Here is a 20,621-nt window from a genome sequence, read left to right as displayed (position 1 = left end):
TATGAACCGTATAAGCATTTTACGAAAACCGAAGAAAAAACTAAGTTTGTCATACATTTGTACCATTAAAATTGTTCTGAATTAGAGACGTATACCTATATTTGTGATTTCTACCCTTTATACATAACATTCTGGTTATTCTTCTTATAAGAGAATATATGCCTTATAAGGCAGAACCGATTTTGCACTGGCACGGAAACGATTTCTCACAGGGTATTTTGTAAGGCTTATATTTATGTCGGATTTATTTATTATAGTCTTAAGTCTTTGAGCGCGAACATTCGATAGATCGACTGTCCATTAATGCTTTATTAATGCTATACGTAGGTATAGATAGACCTATTATTACGCAGTTTGATTATGTGTAAGTATGTATACCTAAGTATATTGTATCTTTTCAAAAATCCTTTAGCGATTCCCGTAATATTATAAGTTTAGCACTAAAAGGGTTAAATAACTACATAACAATTAATTAATCGATGTTATCCCTAAAAATATATTGTATGCAAATTTTTTTTTTTGCTTTGTTGGCAGACGGGCATACGGCCCACCTGATGGTGAGTGGTTACCGTCGCCCATGGACTTTAGCAATGCCAGGGGCAGAGCCAAGCCGCTGCCTATAAACTACTATGTATTATGACTGTACGTTATAATACATTGGTGTGAGTGTTTTCAGTCGAGCAGTCGCTGTTTCCTTAAATTCGTTAGCGTAGTACCTCGAAGTCAGCCTCGCAGCTAATTTGACTTCCAATACGGGTGATGGAAAATCTCCTGTCTGACGTTAGCGACTTACGAGCCGCCATAATAGGTTTTATTCACAAATTCTAGATTGCGCGAACGGTAGCGAAGGAGCTAATTTCCGCTTGTTGGAACGAAGTTCCTTATGGGACGATGCGGAGGGGTACCCTAACTGGGAAAAAACGTCCGTAACGTAAGATTTTTATTATTTATGTATAGTCTTAGTATTATGGCTATACAGTGTCTAATGTACAGTCTACGTGATGACGGTTATTATTATTATTAATATAAATAGCTGTTTCTTTATATATTATTATTATATATTTTTTATAAATCATTGTGAATAAAATAAAGTTGATAACTTTGTAAAGTAGTTTTTTTTATTTTTAAAAATAATTTTTTTTAATTATTTAAAAAAAAAATCATGATAAAATATATACTATATCCGAATAATTATTTTCTTTATACCTCGAATAGAACTTAAAATTAATATTTTTATAATAAGGAACTTCGTTCCTATCCGGCGTCCCACGACACCACACATCTTTATTTTTTATTATTTCCTTTTTTCTTTTCGAATTTTTTAATCAATGTAATTAACTCTGTTGCGTTATCGGATTTTCCTTAAATTCCTAAATATCAACTCGTGTCGGCTTCGTTATCTGAACCACGCAATCGTTAGGTCGATGTCCTCATTTATCGCTTTGCACGATAACGCGAGGCAATGAAAAAAAACCAAAGTGCTGATGTATGTATAAACATTTGTAGGAGGAGCGCGATTGCTTGAATTTTTTTTACACGCTTTATATTAGCTTCACTTGTTTGTATGTTTGTAACTGACTCCTTTAGACGCGATTTTGACCTACTTTAAACGGCCAGATTTCATTTAAAATTTGTAATTTATCGAGGACCGATGACAATGCAATCTTAAAAAAAAATGAAAAAGAAAAAATTTAAAAAAAATAATTTCAACTAAAAAATGAAAAATAAATAATAGTTTAAAAAAAACTAAAAAACACGCTTTATAACTAATAACACCATGCACCCCGCGCTTTTTTTAAAATAAAATATATATATATATTTACACTATTTTCAATTTAAATTTATTAAAATTTATTTTCTATTTTTTAGTTGAATTTTATATAAAGCGTGTTTTTTATTTTTTTTAAACTATTATTTTTACCATTTTACCGCTCCACGCATTATAGAATAGTTAGTGATTACGCTTGTTGTTCTGAAATTTCCTCGTTCAAGTTCCAACGATAATTAATATTCGTGTTTCAGTTTAGAAACGTCGGATTACTTGACTAAAAAGTTTTTCATTGTTCCTATTATTCGAAGCGATGTCGCTTCATTTTTAGCCGACTTCAAAAAAAAGAGGGGGTTCTCAATTTGACTATATTTTTCCGTGTGAACTTTTGGAACGAAGTTCCTTATGGGACGATGCGGTACCCTAACCGGGAAAAAACGTCCGTAACGTAAGACTTTTATTAGTAATGCACAGTGTACAACTTAACTTTGTAATAACGTACAAAAAATAACATATTTTTTTGACCACGACCTCAGAGCGTTTTTTTGCGCAATACACTAACTCTTATGGAAACAACCGTGAATGAAGTGTACCACAATAAGTTCGCACGTTACCGAATGAGTGTGATTTGTTGCGAAATTTTTATTTTCTTTATACCTCGAATAGAATTTAAAATTAATATTTTTATAATAAGGAACTTCGTTCCTATCCGGTGTCCCACGACACCACACATCTTTTTTCCAGGTGAAGCGATGTATCGTCTCATTAAAATTTGATCAAGATCTGAAGTTTTTGAGTTATCTTTAATTGTCCATATTTATTATAATATATTTACTGGTAGTAGGGCGTTTTGTGAGCGCATACGGCTGCAGCAGTAAGGTGCCGTGAAGCAGTAATGGCGTTTCGGTTTGAATACTACATATAAAACTGAGACTTAGAACTCATGTCTCAAGCTGGGTGGCGCCATTCGGGTTGCTGATGTCTGCGGGCTCCGGTAACCATTTAAAACTAGGTGAACTGTAATTTGTAATATTCTCATGTTATTTTGTTGAAGTTATATTTGTGTTTTGTTTTTGTTTTAAATTTTGTATTTTATTAATACAAAAAAAAAAAGTTTAGCAATTAAAGTGTAAAAGACCTAAAACTTTATTATTAATGCTTTCAATAATCGGTTTTGGTATCAAGCTTTAAAATAAAAGTGTGATATATTATATAATTTAATGTAACGTTGCTTGTAACGTAAAAATTTTAAACGTAACGTAAAAATTTGATTTGATTTGCTTTGATTTGACTTGGTTACACAATTAACTAATAATAAATAATAATTTAAAAAAATATAACAAAATATGCTTTTATAGAAAATTCAATTAAAAAATTAAATTTAAATTTTAATAAATTTGAATTAAAAATCGTGTAAAAAAAGCTTGCGGTGCTTTTCAGGTTATTATCAAAATAACCCCGCTACTCATATTTATCTGTTCGTAAAATATTTATAACTACTGATACCATGCACCCCAGAGTTTTTTTACAATAAAGTATTTTCTTCTTACACTATTTTTATTTCAAATTTATTAAAAAAAATTTTAAATTTTTTTGTTGGATTTTCTATAAAAGCGTATTTTGTTAGTTTTTTTAAACTATTATTTATTTTTCATTTCTTAAGTTGAATTTCAATTTTTTTAATTTTTTTTTTTAATTTTGTGTTGTCATCGGTCCTTAATAAGTATACCAAATTTCGAGTTAATCGGGCGTTTTGAAGGGAGTCAAAATTATGTTCAAAGATTCCGTTACATACTAACACACATACGTCTGAAGCTAATAAAAGCGTATTAAATAGTTGTAAATTCTGTAATTATTGTCAAGAAGATCGCTGCTTTAATGCATAATTGTTCTCGTATACTCTGTGTCCAGTTTCCTGACCCACGGCCATCATTAAGGCCTGAAGGCTGTCGGGAAATGGACTATTGTAGTTCTTTGTTGGAGTCAGCATGAGGGTCGTGTATTCGGTATGAGATTACTGTTGTTGTTCCGATTCCCCGCTGTTACACAATCATGTTCGGCAACATTATGTTAAACTGAGCCCGCATGCGCTTTGAAACGAGGATATCACTCCTTTGTTCTAGAGTTAAACCAAATTTCTGTTCACTCTCAGTAACGACATTCACTTTAGACAAATTGCCATCGTTTTGGTTTTTTTTTATAGCTTAGATGGATGGACGAGCTCACAGCCCACCTGATGTTAAGTGGTAACTGGAGCCCATGGACATCTACGCGGTAAATGCGCCACCCACCTTGAGATATAAGTTCTAAGATCTCAAGTATAGTTACAACGGCTGCCCCACCCTTCAAACCGAAACGCATTACTGCTTCACGGCGGAAAGAGGTCCTACCACCAGTAAAAATCAAAATACAAAGCTGTTTTGCGGCTCACCTATTTTTCCATTAGGGCTGTACGGACCGTAGCTGCCTGAGGATAGTGGCGACGAGTATCCGTTGCTGGGCTGCGGTTGTCCCGGCGCGCCTGGGGAGGGCGAGCCCCCGCCCGCAGCTCCCCCCGCCATCCAGTCCCGGACGTGTCCGTTGACCGGATGGCCGTTGTGACTGACGCCAGGCTCGGCCTTCACCTGGCCGGGCAGCACGCCGCGGTACGCCACCTCGTGTTTCAGCTCCATGCCGGTGCTACCGCATGCTGTCCCACCGCCGGCCCCGCCGCCCGCACTCCACACTTCTGCAACAAAGAGAAAAGGATCATCTACACATAAAGCCTCTAAGAGAAATTTCGTTTCCATACGAAACTGGATATTGTGCGTACTATGGATCTTTAGCCCAGTGGTCCGGTGGTAGATTCGGCGAAGCAGTGCTCTTGCTAGGGCCAGTGTTAGAAACTCCCGGTTTGAGCCTCGTGAGCTCACCTACTGGCTCGGTGAATCTAGAATAGCCCCTCGAGGTTACTAGAATACGTAGGAAAAAAACTATGGACCCGCATAGGTGGGTACCGGCATAATCCCGGTTTCTATTGCAAGGCTCGATTTAAATTATAGCCCGCTATTAAATGATATCGTTAAGCGTTTGATCTCATTTCAACGACGTTGGTGGCGTTCACGTCATAATGCTTGGTAGCCCCAATAAATACTTACTTAGAGTTGGACGAAAGCACTTAGACTTACTTCTAAATTGAATGCTACAACTGCAACTAAGACAGTCAGGAACAGATATTTTAAGGGTAAGTTTTCGTTTGGGACTTTGGCCAGGTACTAAACTAGAGTCTAACTAACATGATGACAATGTGGTTCCAAATGTCTTTGTTTCTGTGTTTGTTAAAAACTGCAAGGCAAGCCTTAACGCGTTCGTCGCGTTGGCGATAGTTCAATTCATCCGGTACTCTGGTACTACTGGTGGTAGGACCTCTTGTGAGTCCGCGCGGGTGGGTACCACCACCCTGCCTATTTCTGCCGTGAAGCAGTAATGCGTTTCGGTTTGAAGGGTGGGGCAGCCGTTGTAACTATACTTGAGACCTTAGAACTTGTATCTCAAGGTGGGTGGCGCATTTACGTTGTGGATGTCTATGGGCTCCAGTAACCACATAACACCAGGCGGGCTGTGAGCTCGTCCACCCATCTAAGCAATAAAAAAAAAAAAAACTTGAGACCTTAGAACTTGTATCTCAAGGTGGGTGGCGCATTTACATTGTGGATGTCTATGGGCTCCAGTAACCACTTAACACCAGGTGGGCTGTGAGCTCGTCCACCCATCTAAGCAATAAAAAAAAAAAAAACTCCCTTATTGCTTTTTTACCTTGTAAATTTGACGCAAATGGACCAATATTGTTTTGATGCTAACGTCGCTTATCAAGCAATAGATTGAGTACCGTCAGCTTCAACTATAGCTTTTTAATTCGTTGTTAGATTTAGTTTTCGGGCGACCACGAGGTCATTTGTAAGTATCAAAATTTCCATGTCAGAAGCATTGAAATCAATAGCGAGTAGTGGGTTAATTGGTAGTGTGCAGTCCGTAAACGTCACTAATGTTGTGAGACGTCGGCTTATAAAAAAAAAAACACGCCACATCGAGATAAGAGCTATCGTTGAGCTTAGGATCGACCGACTCGCGAGCAGCTACTTTTCACCCAAAACTCTTCTCCACGCCAGTTCTCCAGGGCCTCGTTGGAGCACTTGCTACTACCACCAAGATCTGCACCGACGGAGGCTCCAAGCGGGCTCACGCCCAGACCCTTCTGTGCTCTGCGTCGCACGTCCTACTCGTAACGGCTTGATGATACTACCATACTAAAAGCAGGAGCATCACGCGTCCCAGTAACGGTAGGTTATACCACTACTGCGACGGATTATAGTCGTACATTGTTGAAAAACATACGAATGTGGTGAAATCGAAACACTAATCAATAAAAAAATGACTCAACTTGAAAATATAATTAAATTCTTTTAAAATAGAATTCAATTTTTGAATTTATGGCCAACCATTCATAAATTACGTTTCAAATGGCCAGTACTGTAAAATGGTAGCTTCATATATAAATATGTACCTATTATAATAATTTTAACTATAAAATTAATTTATGGGTTGAATTTTAATGATAGCTGCCTGTCCGGCGTTAATCAGGAGATAGGTGAATGCGTCCCGAGATTCCTCGACTCACTGCATTACTGTTACAACTTCCTTGTAAATCATTCATATCTTCGCCAATGCAATTGGGACTTAAACCATACGTCTTAAGGTTGTAACTCGTCTGACAATCTTATCATAACTTTTATTATTTTATTAACATTAAATTTACGAGTACCATAGAAACAAAATTCTCACAGAAACCGTATGTAATAATAATATTATAAAAATGTTCTTTTGATACAAACGTCAGATTGTAAGGGCGCTTTGATGTTGTAATGTTATAAGACAGAACAAAGGGATCTAAGGTCGGAATGTGGGCGATGGATATCGTTTGTTAAAAAACACCTTTGTGACATTGACACGATCACAAACCTGTTTTATTTATTCACTAGCTTTTGCTCGCGACTCAATTTACGTAGAAGGCGAAAATATTTTTCAATAATATACCACATACCAAAATTAAAAAAAAACCCAAAGTCTTAGCTTACCGAAAGCTTTTTAACCGACTTCAAAAGAGGAAGCTATCAATTCGACCACCATTTTTTAATCTATTTATGTTCACCGACTTGTCGAAAATGCTTGAACCGATTCTGATAATTCTATTTTCTTTTTTTGTTGTTGTTCGAAAGGTTGGACTTCCCGAATAGTCCTGTAATAATCAGGATCATGATTTAATGATGGGATCCTGGAGAAATCCAGAAAAATCTACAATTTTCAAAGAGCCTATCTTCAAGTGATTTGGGTGTTTCTTGTTCTTCTTCTTATTGTGTGTCGCCGCGCACCGACCTGCCGGCGCCTTGTACATCATCATTACGCGCTTGATCATTATTTTGCTGCGATGTTAAATACTTGTAATGAATAACGTATTTATTTGGACAGGCATTAATATCATATTTATAAAAACACCTTCACAAAACAATTTTAGAACAAATTTGGTTAGCATTATAAAATAGGTTATAGTGAACCAATCTTAAAATATAGATATATGCTGTCGCGGACTTCTTTTTAGAACTTTGAAAGGCGAACAATTCTGTCAAACATTATTTTAGCCAAACTTTAACCGTTTCCGTAGAGCAAGCAGCGGAAGCTCTCAAAAAGAAAAAAAAACGATTTTGAAACATTATTTAGTAGTGCTCTGCTCGTATTAGTCTTAGCATTGATGTTATATAGACTATAGTCAGTCTTCTTTAATAAATTGGCGATCTAATACTGAAAGAATTTTTCAAATCGGACCAGTAGTTCCTGAGATTAACACGTTCAACCAAACAAACAAACTCTTCAGCTTCATAATATTAAGTATAGATAAAAACTTATTCATTCATGTACCATTGTTGAAGGGCTGCCTATATTATAGTAATTCACAGAACCGTATTTCAGTAGGCACAAATGATTTATCGATGTGTTTGCGAGTTCGGAAATTAGATTTTTTTTTGTGATTAAGCAAATAAGCGTCAAAATTTGCTTTGCGAATTTGTAGGTGTTGTTTTCAGTTTGGCCAGACAGAAGGAAATCGTGCAAAATATTTCCTTCGCGATTCGTAAACTTTAAAACAACTTTGCGGTAATTTCATGTTTATTATTTTAATAACTTATTGTTTTATACAGGTATGGACGCTTAAGCTTTACTTAAGCGTTACTGGTGGTAGGACCTCTTGTGAGTCCGCGCGGGTAGGTACCACCACCCTGCCTATTTCTGCCGTGAAGCAGTAATGCGTTTCGGTTTGAAGGGTAGGGCAGCCGTTGTAACTATACTGAGACCTTAGAACTTATATCTCAAGGTGGGTGGCGCATTTACGGTTGTAGATGTCTATAGGCTCCAGTAACCACTTAACACCAGGTGGGCTGTGAGCTCGTCCACCCAACTCAGCAATAAAAAAAAAAACCATTGAGTTTCTGGCAGGACCTTCTCAGTGCGGTGAAGGTCAAGGGGCGACCTGAGGGGGTGAGGCCGCGCGGCTCGCTACCAGCACTCTAGCGCGCTGCCGTGCAGTGAATAGAGCGACCGGTTGACGGTGTATCGCGTCCCGACCCGGCAGGCTGGTTCTGGTCCAGCGGGGTATTCCGGGACACCAGCTGCACCGTCTGGGCGGCCCGTCGGGCTGCCATACCGAGACGGCCGACGTTTCGGAGCCTTCGATTCGCCTCGAAGGCTCCGTCGGCTGGGCGTCCTTGGGGTGAGCCGCGCCGTCTGGTTGTAGTGTTGACCGCGGTAGCCCCCCTACCTCATCCGGGTTCTGACCTCGTAGGAGGTTCGGCCCTCTACCCGAAAAAAAAAAAAAAAGGACCTTCTCAGTGGATTGCAATTCCGGTCCGCTGGTACATTCAGCGAAGTACTGCTTTGCTAGGGCTAGTAGCAAATACTCTCAGGTAGAGCCCGTAAGCTCACCTTCCAGTCCGGGCGTAGCTGACGGACGACCCATACGGATTCTATTATTGTACTTTAAAACGTCAAATTTTATTTCATATTTATATTTATATGTCAAATATTTATATGTTTCTTTTCACGCAGTAAGACTTAACATAAACTGGCAGTATCTTAAATCGCCAGACCCTCTTAATATAATACTGTAATAATGAAAATAATGATCGCGAGAATAATAATGAAGCCGTAAAAGTAGTTTTAATTACATCGTGCGCCATTTTCTGCAATTAGCCGGGCTTATTATTGCTCAGATGGGTGAACAGTCTCACGGCTCGTCAGGTGTTAAGCGGCTACCGTAACCTATCTAATGTATGACGGCTGTCCAATCTTTCATATATTAGGTATATGATAGCAAGTTTTTTTCTATCATTTGCTATTCGTGTAAGCGACATTTCTACAAACAGGATCATTGGAATATAATGCGCAGTGCTAATTTCAGATTGTTATGTGACTTTACACATTTTACCGGTCACTAAATCAACTACCATACTTGAGACTAGACTACTATACTTGAGACCTTAGAATCTCAAGGTGGGTGGCACGTTTACGTTGTGGATGTCTATGAGCTCCAGTAACCACTTAACACCAGGTGGGCTGAGAGCTCGTCCATCCATCTAGGCAATAAAAAAAAATACAAGTAATGTTTTTCATACAGAAGAGCATCAATACTAGATACTGCATACGTCGCAATGTGTTTCACGAGAAACACGGAATGTGCAAGTTACAAAACAGTACGTACGTGCGAGTCCGCCGAGTTTTATGGAGCGAACAATAAACCGTGTTACTTCAAACATTTTACGACGAAACATAAAATATAAATATGCAAACGTACTACTTCAAAAGTGATCTCAGCTCGGAGCCGGCAAACGTATTGGATGGAACAAATGTCCTTTGGCGTTGATGATTTGTGTTTGTTGAAATTTAAATGGTTCGAATGTTGTATGTATTTTTTTAATTTATTTCTTACGTGGTTGGACGAGCTCATAGCCGACCTGGTATTAAGTGGTTACTGGAGCCCGTAGATATGAGTTATAAGGTCTCAGTATAGTTACAACGGCTGCCGCACCCTTCAAACCGAAACGCATTACTGCTTCACGGCAGAAATAGGTGGGGTGGTGGTACCTACCCGTGCGGACTAACAAGAGGTCCTACCACCAGTAAAAAAGTATATTTATTTATTTTTCTACTCAAAACAACTGTTCGGAGTTTATAATTCGAAACAATTCGAAAATATTAGCATGGTTATGAACGAATTTCTGATGATATATATATCCTTGCGACATGTCTTCCGCAATAATCTAAGAGCTGATGTAAGCTGAAGAAGCCTCAGACTGAACTCCGCCGTCCAACTTGAGACACGTTAGTTTTAGATTACCCTCTTTATCAAAACAATAAAACGAGATTGCTTAAGCCGAGCCGTGGACGCATACCAATGCGCGCTCAGAACTAAACAAAGGTGTTTGTACCGTAAAAAACAAAAAATACGCCGTTACATTTTTAAAATTCATTATTCTTTTAATTTACTTTTAAAACTGAAACTTATACATCTATTTAAACATGTTATTTTTCACGATGGCCTTAATAAAAGGTTTTGTTTGGTTCAGGTTTAAAATAATAACGAAGACAGCGCAAGAAAAATAAACGGGATTTACAAAACAACAACAACAAAAAAAACATGTACAAAAAAATAACAACTTTCCCCTTTCATTACACTTCTTTCATTTAATATTTTTTTAATTAAAACTTTGATGAGAGTAATAAGATATCCAGCGTCCGGCGCGGCGGTTCTTTAACATAATAAAACCTTTGATTGTCAGTTTAATTTATCTCATATTATTATATCCTTCATTCGTGAACATTATTTTTTCATTATGAATGTTATTGACTTTTTTGTCGCATCAAGATGCGTAGAGAGAAGATGCATGTGACTAGGAGATGTATGGAAATGGTAATGGCATTACTGCTTCACGGCAGAAATAAGCAGGGCGGTGGTACCTACCCGCGCGAACTCTGAAGAGGTCCTACCACCAGTAAAAAAGTCAATAACAATTTTTTTTCTCCACCTTATCCCACTAGGTGGGGTCGGCATAGCTAATTTTTCTCTTCCATTCTCTTCTATCAGCCGTCATCTCAACACTCACTTCTCTCTCTCTCATATCGTCATTCACACACTCCATCCATATCTTCTTCGGTCGACCTCTTCTCCCTCTACCTTACACTAACTACTCTTTCCATCCATCTCCTAGTCACATGCATCCTTTCTCTACGCATTACTTTTCTGGTAATTATGGCCTATTTAATATATTCAAATGTTATTTTTTGTAGCTTCTAAGTGGGTATAGACATCATATATCATCTCATAGACATAATGAATATTGCAATCGTCTTAAACGAGGTCAAAGTCTAAATTCAATTGTCCCTTCAAACCGAAACGGCGCTTCACGATACGCCCTACAACTATCAGAGACTCGGCTAAGTTTTCAACACAGACTGCAAGTTCACAAACAACTCTTATTGCACAACGCACGCGAGTGAGCGAAAGCGTTCGACATCGCAACCTCGACACAGTTACCTATTTCTAGTTCTTCGAGAATGGTATTCTTTATGACCTCATCAGTCCAAACAGCGGAGCCTCTTTCGAGCCCACACGTGAGCATCAAAAATAATAACAGCTATTTGAGGCCGTCAGCGCAAAAGTGGCCTAAGCTTACCATAGTTAGTATGGAGATAATGAGGTTCGAATTAACCTTTAAAATACTTCGTAGGCAAAAAAATACGCGCTATAATGATGTTTACAAAGGCATCTGTTATCTATGAATGAAACTAGGAATAGGCTGATTTTGCATCAAAATTAATTATGTTTTAAATAAATTGCAATACACAAGCACGAATATGAATTGTAGGTTAGGCCACTTTTGCGCTGACGGCCTCATTTATGAGCTGGGCTGATGATGATTTTCTGGTATGGGGCTTGGATAAGTCGTCACAACCGGCACACGGCGATCGCCTACATCTGACTAAATCAAGTCACGTTCCTAAGATTCATTATGTGTGTTACAAAACTCGAATACATGAGGCCATCAGCGCAAAAGTGGCCTAGCCCACAATTTTTTATATTCAAGCTTATATAACGTATATTGGATTTTATTTAAAATATAATAAATTTTGATGCAAATCCGGCCTATCCATAGTTTCACCCATAGATAACAGATAGCTTTGTAAACATTATTTTTGCGCGTATTGTTTTTTTTTGCCTACCCAAATTCAAATTCATGAAAATTCAAACCTAATTGCCTCCATACTTACTATGATAAGCTTAGGCCACTTTAACCCATAGACACAGCAGGCTGAGTTTCTTGCCGGATCTTCTCAGTGGGTCGCGTTTCCGATCCGGTGGTAGATTCTGCGAAGCACTGCTCTTGCTAGGGTCAGTGTTAGCAACACTCCGGTTTGAGCCCCGTGACCTACAGACGTTAGGGTGAAGCTGAAATAGCCTCTAAAGGCTATCAGCATAGGTAGAAAAAAAAAATAAGGCCACTTTTGCGCTGACGGCCTCATACATACACGTTTTCGGTCATCACGAGTCAGAACAGAGTGCATGAGCTGCAGCGCGTTGTTGCACAAGAAGCGCGCGCGCAGAGAAAGCGTCGATGACGTCACGACCTCGACACGCTCACCCAGTGGCACTCGGCGGTGTCCGCACCAACCCACTTCATCGGATACTTGTACGATACAGCCGGCTTTCTCTGCTGCAAGCGGACGACGCACCACGCAATCTATTACCGGAGAACACGTAATACCAATAGGCTTACTACGTCTTGAATGTAATCGAAAGACGATAGTTAACTTTCGCCCACTAGTTATACGATAATTTGGAACGAAATTTATTGTGACTTATATTTATTAGCTACTAGCTGACCCGACAGACTTCGTAGTGCCTCAATCGATAAATAAAAGACCTAAATTTTTGTATAAAATAAACTTAAAACAAACAAAAGGTATCCGTCCGACGGGGGACACATCAAAGGAAAAACAAAATTGTTATTATTATTTAGTTCCGAGCATTTTCATATTTATCTTTTTTAAACCTTCTCTGGATTTCCACAAATAATTCAAGAACAAAATTAGCCAAATCGGTCCAGCCGTTCTCGAGTTTTAGCGAGACTAACGAACAGTAATTCATATATATATATAGAAGATAGAAAAATAGATTTTTCCTTTTAAATTAAGTGTTTTCTTTAAGCAGTCCTGCCATTTGTTTTAGAAATTGTTTTTGTTAATCAATTATGGTATTAAAAGAAACGAGTTATAACTTTATCAAGGAACTTAGCTGTGTAAAGCTATGGAGATCTTCGCTTGTCTCGTTTATCTAGTAATACCACTTTCGCTTTATCAAAACAGGTACTCTAGCTTCATAAAGGCAATCAATACAACTCTTTTATGTATACAATTTTAGATTAATAAACGTTAGAATAAAAACTATGCTTAAGCCGAAGCATTAAGACAGTGTTTTTTTGGAAACATGTGGATCTTATTTGAAAATGTTAGCCTCAGGGAAATCTCGGTAGCTCTCGGTGCAAGTCAAATGATCGCACTGAAGTTTTATTCCCGGCACAGAACAAGTCGTAACATCAAAGCTCTCGTCTCAGCGCAGCGTACCTACTCGTACCTTGGCAGACTAAACGTTGGATTCGCTTTTACGATGTGACCAACAAATTTTTACGACACATAACGATAATGTTAAAATAAATTCGCGAGATAGAGCAATAGAAGCTTACGGACGGTTCGTTACATCCGAAAGCTTCTGGCTGCGTTATTTCCATTCGGAGGATGTTCGTCGCGCAGTCGCCAGTCATTCGTGATTGCGATCGTCTGATTTATGCATGTTTTGTAAAGCTCGGGAAATATTCACTGAAATAAATCCGGTGCGGTTCGGTGGTTGCAGCGGAGAACGCTCATATAAAGTAACTTCGATGCGATCATGCGATATTATGTACTCGCGCACAAAGAACGCTATCGGAGAGGATTGAGGACGTGCCGGCGTCCTGAGATTACTTCTGACTGCATGCAGAGCTTTCACTGCAGTAGCTACTCTCGTAGTATTCCAGTCCGAGTGGCGCGCCACGACCGTTTTATCTGTCAAAGTCTTCGCAATTCAAATGCAAAACTACGCAACGTCAGTTCGCAGCTACTAGCATTAAAGAATGTTCGATGATGTGGAAGTGTTTACGAATGGCACGACCCTACGAGCGCGCTCCGCGATACATTCAGCGAGGTGAGCGTCATTTTATTGCGTCACAACTAGACTAATGGCCTCGTTGTATTTTGTTTACATCGGATTAGGTGGTTTCTGAGAATCGGGTTCGATAACCGCGCCCCGAGGTGGGAATAGACCTTTTGTGTTGTTTGCCGTAATTAGAGTCTGTTCGGCGCATCGGACGACTGACGGGGCTCATGCATTATTGAGTTCGCCGTATGGGTGTACCGGGACGAGGTGATTGCCAGCAAATTGTTATAGTTCCCACGGGATTTAATACCATGACTATGAGTCGTAGATATCACGAGTAATAGATAAACCTACGGAACTTTTTACGTAATAGTGCCTAAATATTTGAAGACGTTGAAAATTTATATTTGAAAATTCTCTTAGAATATAAATTCTCGGGACATACCTATCAGATGAGGGAGCGTGTGTTTACGGCGATCTGCTCGGATGGCGCGAGATGAAAAAGATTCGAGAAATCCGTGCAGGAAAATCACGTAGCTATTTTATCGAGGACTTGCACTGTCTTTATGGCCGGGAGTTCCTTTATGAAAATATCTGATGACAAGGAATTGCTGTTGAACATCGCATCGGTGTAGTAGTTATAACAAATAGGATATTATACCCGTCTGATCGCATGAAATAATGTAAAATTTAGTAACGCTTTGAATGTGTTGTTTGTTTGTGAGTCCGCACGGGTAGGTACCACCGCCCCGCCTATTTCTGCCGTGAAGCAGTAATGCGTTTCGGTTAGAAGAGTGGGGCAGCCGTTGTAACTATACTGAGACCTTAGAACTTATATCTCAAGGTGTGCGGCGCATTTACGTTGTAGATGTCTTTGGGTTCGAGTAACCACTTAACACCAGGTGGGCTGTGAGCTCGTCCACACATCTAGGCAATAAAAAAAAAAGAAATGCGCGACAGAAATCTTTCGGATACCGCACCTAAAGTAAGTTTTTGTAATGTGGATCTGGTGTTGCGACAACACGATTATGGTTGCCAAAAATGGTATTCTTTGTATTGCTTTAAAACGAACGCACGACTCGAAATGGGCTTCGTTCAGAGATGAATTAACCACTTCGATAACTTTTAACAAAGCTCCGTTACGAGATTTCGAAATGTTTAATGCTCATTTATTGAAGACCATATGTTGCGCATCACAATCGCGTAATACAGGGTGTGAAATGATCGGCTCCCCAAAAATTTGGCAGTAGGGTTGTCTGAGTATTATACCGGCTTCTAATTGCCTGATTTGGCGATTATGGCAATTCTCCTAATAGGCCTGATATAAATAAAACACCGCCTTAGTCTCCAGCAGCCCGATTATTACTAGTTAATGAAGCAAGCTCGGTAACGGCTAGAGATGAGGTGCAAAGAAATCTTGGTCGAGATCTGGCCAACACAAATAATAACTACTGGACCTGAAAATATATAGGTATCGTGCGAACGTTACAGAGGACAATGTAGATTTTTCTGAAGCCGGAAGATCTCCTTCTCGCTTTCTCCATACTGTTAATTTATTATGTGCATGTAAGTATATTGGAATATAAATCACATAGTGATTTCATATTGTGTTTAACGGTATATATCTATTTATTGTATGTATGTATTTTCTTTAATAAGGGGTTGTTAATAGTACATCGCAACATACCTTTGTATCTTTATCTGTCCAGAATTTTGGGTATTTAAACAGTTGTCTGGAAGACATCACTTTTCGCGATAAGACCGCCAATTGTACAAACGTATCTGCTTGTTGATTGTTTTCTGATGTTCATTGTGTTTTGGTGTGCAATAAATTATGTTCTCTCTCTCTCTCTGTCCTTCTCGGCAAACTCGATTATCATGGGCTCCGGTAATCTTCTCTTTTAGTAGAACCAGCAATCCAAAGCAAAGATATACATTCCCACGTCACGAGGCCTTGCGTCAGTTGATGTTTCTTTGTGTTACATTGCGCGCAAAAACATATCTGACAGCCCAGTTCTTGCTATCGGGCTAAAAATCACTCGAATCGAATCCTACCGTCGTTTTCGAAAACAGCTTCCTGACATATTTGTTATAAAAAAAAACATTGAAATTTTATCCGAAAGATATCAAATGTAGATGGTGAATGCAATGAGATAGCAGTAAAACCACAACATTGAGTGAGAGCTCGATTTCAAGCATCAATCCTATAATTCTACTAAAGAAAATAGTTTAGTTTTCAGACTTATAAATCTTGTCGTAACAAAAAGATTTGGACATATATTGCACATTGTAAATTTTCATACATGGAGTTGTCATGGAAAAATATTATTATGTGTTATGGTAATTTTCCCTGATCTATATAAGCAGAGGATCTCACGGCCCATTTGATGTGAGCTGTATTATAACGTAAATGCTTTCAATCTTTGAGACGAAAGCTCGAAGTCTGGTCGAGCTGACGACAATCACAATTGTGATTTCAATGGGCTCCGGTATCCACAGAAAACTAGGTAGATCCTGCGTTCGATAATGCACATTATTATACTAAAATAAAAAAACCTTATTTTCCTATTGAAATTTCTCTTAATCCTTACCTTGATTTTAGGTGCAAATGAAGGTATGTCCGTAATACTTGGCTGCCTAATTCCGCATAACAAGCTGAACTCATAAGTGAATTAATCTTTTATTTTTTATTTTATATAATATGTTTTCTTGGTCAAGGCTAAAGTAATAAAAATTGTTGTGTATGTCATAGGTCCTTGATATGTGTGCAAATCTCAACTTAATTGATCGCGTTGAATTTTTTTTCTTCTTTTGATCAGGATGAAATCGCCGGGCTTCCGCCCTCCACTGGGGACGGCGGGCGGAGCATGTCGGAGTCGAACCGACTAAAACCTCCTGTCGCTCAACAACCAACGTCCAAACCTCATATGAGACAGAACTCATAAAAAGGCAAAGGGGGGAAAGTGAAGTGTTTAGTGCGGAGCACATCTCTCCCATCACCCTCCCCCTCGGGACGCCGGACTGGCGGTCGTCAGCGCTACGACCACCAGCCCTCTCGGTCGGCAGGCTATCCGGAGCCCGCCTAGATGGCGCCGGTTAGAGTGACTTATCTTACGGAATACCCCGCTTGCACGTCGACTTCTTAGGTCCCCCTCGCATTGAAGTTAGCATATATTATATTGGATGATTCACTTTCATAAATGGAATGCTAAAAAGAGGCGAAATTTCGAATTTGAAAACAAGAATAATGATAATTTTCTAAATAAATTTTACGTTACATTAAATGACAATAAATTAAATGTTTATTAAAACTTATACTAGCTATGAGAATGACTTTTATCTTCCACACTATAGATAATTTTATTTTCTCGTGTTTCTAGATGTCTTAATGCGATAAATATTTCATAACATTTTATGGATCAGCGTGTGAAAGAAACGACTTTTTACTATGTGTAAAAATGTGAATTTAGTACTGTAATAAGTACACGGAATTTATTCACACTTTATAATTAAAACTGATTGAGTCACTTCAATGGTTCACGTGTATATGACAACATACAACGAGCCTGAATTTTTTTTATTGCCGCATAGGTAGACAAGCATACGGCCCACCTGATGGTGAGTGGTTACCGTCACTCATGGACGTCAGCAATACCAGGGGCAGAGCCAAGCCGCTGCCTACCGTTTAATACTCTCAAAAAGCCTCATTTGAATAAAGACATGTGATAGCGCTCGGGAAACACTGTGGAGGGGAGCTAATTCCAAAGCCGGATGGTACGTGGCAAAAATATCTCTGGAAACGCACTGTGGATGAACGTAGTGGCTCCAGGTAGTATAGATGAACTCTACTACTTTGTGGTGCAGTAGCTAGAGCCCTTGACTGTTGCGCTGTCGCGGATACATCATTACGAATCCTACCGATCCATTAACGGTGCCTTTAGGTACCTCAAGCAGCGGTCATCGTCCTCGCCGAACCCGTCTCTTGCGACGAAGGGCTCGACGAGTAAATTAACCCATAGACACAGCCTACTGAGTTTCTCGCCGGATCTTCTCAGTAGATCGCGTTTCCGATCGGGTGGTAGATTGTGCAAAGCACTGCACTTGCTAGGGCCAGTGTTAGCAACACTCCCGGTTTGAGCCCCGTGAGCTCACCTACACGTCAAGCAAAAGCTGAAATAGCCTCTCAAGGCTATCAGCTTAGGTAGGAAAAAAAAGTTGCGCTGAGGGTCGTGGTTATGCTTTCCACATCGGGCAACACGTTCGTGTGATGATTCGAATTATATTTAGAAAATTCACACGTAGACGATGCAGTTTGAGCTACCGAATAGCTTTAATAAATTATAACTGAAAACAAACAATGTTACGATCAAATGAGTCACAGGTCGACAATAATTAATCCGGTCTTATCTGGAGTCCTTTGTGCATCTTTTTATGGTCGCTATAAATTACCGCCCACCGCACCTTTGGTATTATCGTATAGGAAATTTAATTAGGAATATTAATACGATATAATAATGCGACGGCGCCGTCCCACGGATCGGCGATTGTGTAGTAATATTGTAATGTGTTCGTTTCTTAATTAAATTTCAATTATTTAGAGACCTTTTTTAAAATCAAATTGTGTTAGGTACGTTAGTCGAGATAGAGAACGCTTATTTTTAACGGACTTCAAAAAAGGAGGAGGCTCTCAATTCGACTGTATGTGTTTTTTTTATGTTTGTTACCTCATAAATTTTGACTGGGTGAATCGATTTTGATGATTCTTTTTTTATTAGAAAGTTGACGCTTCCCGTGTGGTCCCATTTCAATTTAGTCCAGTTCTGATAATTGTATCCGTGAGAAAACCATATAAGTCTTAAATATGCATTAAGTACGTGCGCAACAAATAGATGAATAACTCAATATCACGCCAACCGATTTCGATGATTATTGTTTTTAGTGTATATTAATTTGTTTTGGAATATCTTTTTTTTTTCTATTTGAAGTTGGTTTTTGTTAAAGCTTGTCTATTTACAATTACATTTCATGTTTGTCGCCATTACTAAGATTATTGATTAACAAATATTTTTTTAGATATTATCTTTTAAAGTTTAGTTTAATTGTTGATTAAACAATTGTTTTAAACTTTTTTTAATAGTTTTTACAAAATCTGTTTTTTTTTAAATTACGTTTAACATTAATTGTGATGTAACAAAATTGTGACTTTTTTTTTTTTATTTTTTTTTTATTGCCTTTGTAGGCAGACGGGCATACGGCCCACCTGATGGTGAGTGGTTACCGTCGCCCATGGACTTCAGCAATGCCAGGGGCAGAGCCAAGCCGCTGCCTACCGGCCAAGCCGCTGCCTACCGAATTAAGTTGCAATTTAATTTAGTATTTGTTTTAAAAGTGACATAATATGCTTACGGCAATACGGTTCATGGCAATAGTGAGTGTGTCACATTTAAGTAAGAAAATATCTTTATAAATCTAAAAAACTTATTTTTTTATTTAAATTGAATCTAGTATCATACTATTGGCGAAAATATAATGCTATAAACTTCGTAACACAAAATTGAATATCTCCTGCAGTGTTTCTCAAGACTTGAAATGTAAAAGTATCTAAAACATAATAAGAGCTAGACTAGTGAATAATTCAGAGAGCAAGGCTTGTGTTAAGACTTCAAGATAGCGCCATCTAGATTCAAAGTAACGAATATCCTCCAGATACGCTAGACAATTTGGTCACGTATCTGGAGAAAATAAATACTATTGATAGTCGGAGTTCTTTAGAGACTTTCATTTAAATATACATCGTACAAAGGCCTAAAAGCTAAAAATAGTGATATAAAGGATACTTCAAGGTTTAATTGGTACATAAAATGATATTTCTAAAACAAGTAATAGTCATGTTTTGTGTACAGTTTTTTTTGTATTGCCCTTGTAGGGAGACAAGCATACGGCCCACCTGATGGTGAGTGGTTACCGTCGCCCATGGACTTCAGCAATGCCAGGGGCAGAGCCAAACCGCTGCCTACCGTTATTTTAATTCTCAAGCTGTATTTCATTTTAATATAGTGTTTTTACCCCATTTGTAGAGTAATAAATTGCTTATTGTTTCCATTCGCGGAATAGCTAATAGCATTACACTTACTTTTAGTTAAAAGCTACCTTTTTTTTTGCGTGAGAATACAGATTACGAATTCACGGCTGTGTGTATGTATGTATGGAAAAATTTCCTGATTGAATGACGTGTCATAAATATGTTTTTATCGCGGCCACGAATACGAGATAGTTATAGATGTTAAATTCATCAACAATCCCGGGAATTCCTAAATAGACTTCGAATCTCGAATAGATTACTGGATGTAGCAATAGACATTTTGTTGTTAGTAAAATTTATGTATTGTGCTTTTGAAACAACAATCTTCGGAAGAAAGCTCCTGTTGTGTTTTTTTTAATTTGTTATTTTCAGAGAAACGTTCACGAACGAAGCAAACAAAAATGCAATTTGAGCAGAAAATATGAAGCCATTTCTTTCGTTTCGATCTTAAAAATAAAGGCGTTTCCACATTCCGTGGCTCTAAGTTTAGGATTATT

General features: G+C 38.5%; 1 protein-coding gene across 4 annotated transcripts in view; it reads right to left on the bottom strand.

Moving 5' to 3' along the window:
• LOC114248713 (uncharacterized) overlaps nucleotides 1–20,621 on the bottom strand; it is a 254,874-nt gene that overhangs the window by 75,454 nt on the left and 158,799 nt on the right. For all 4 annotated transcript variants that reach the window (XM_089730304.1, XM_089730303.1, XM_089730306.1 and 1 more), the window contains one exon: nucleotides 4,200–4,496. In XM_089730304.1, the coding sequence (XP_089586430.1) occupies nucleotides 4,200–4,440 (241 nt within the window). In that variant the 5' untranslated portion in view covers nucleotides 4,441–4,496. The remainder of the gene's footprint in view (nucleotides 1–4,199; nucleotides 4,497–20,621) is intronic.

This window comes from Bombyx mandarina, chromosome 10, assembly GCF_030267445.1.
Source record: "Bombyx mandarina strain Sakado chromosome 10, ASM3026744v2".
NCBI lineage: Eukaryota > Metazoa > Arthropoda > Insecta > Lepidoptera > Bombycidae > Bombyx > Bombyx mandarina.
This window is presented reverse-complemented; position numbering and strand designations above follow the sequence as displayed.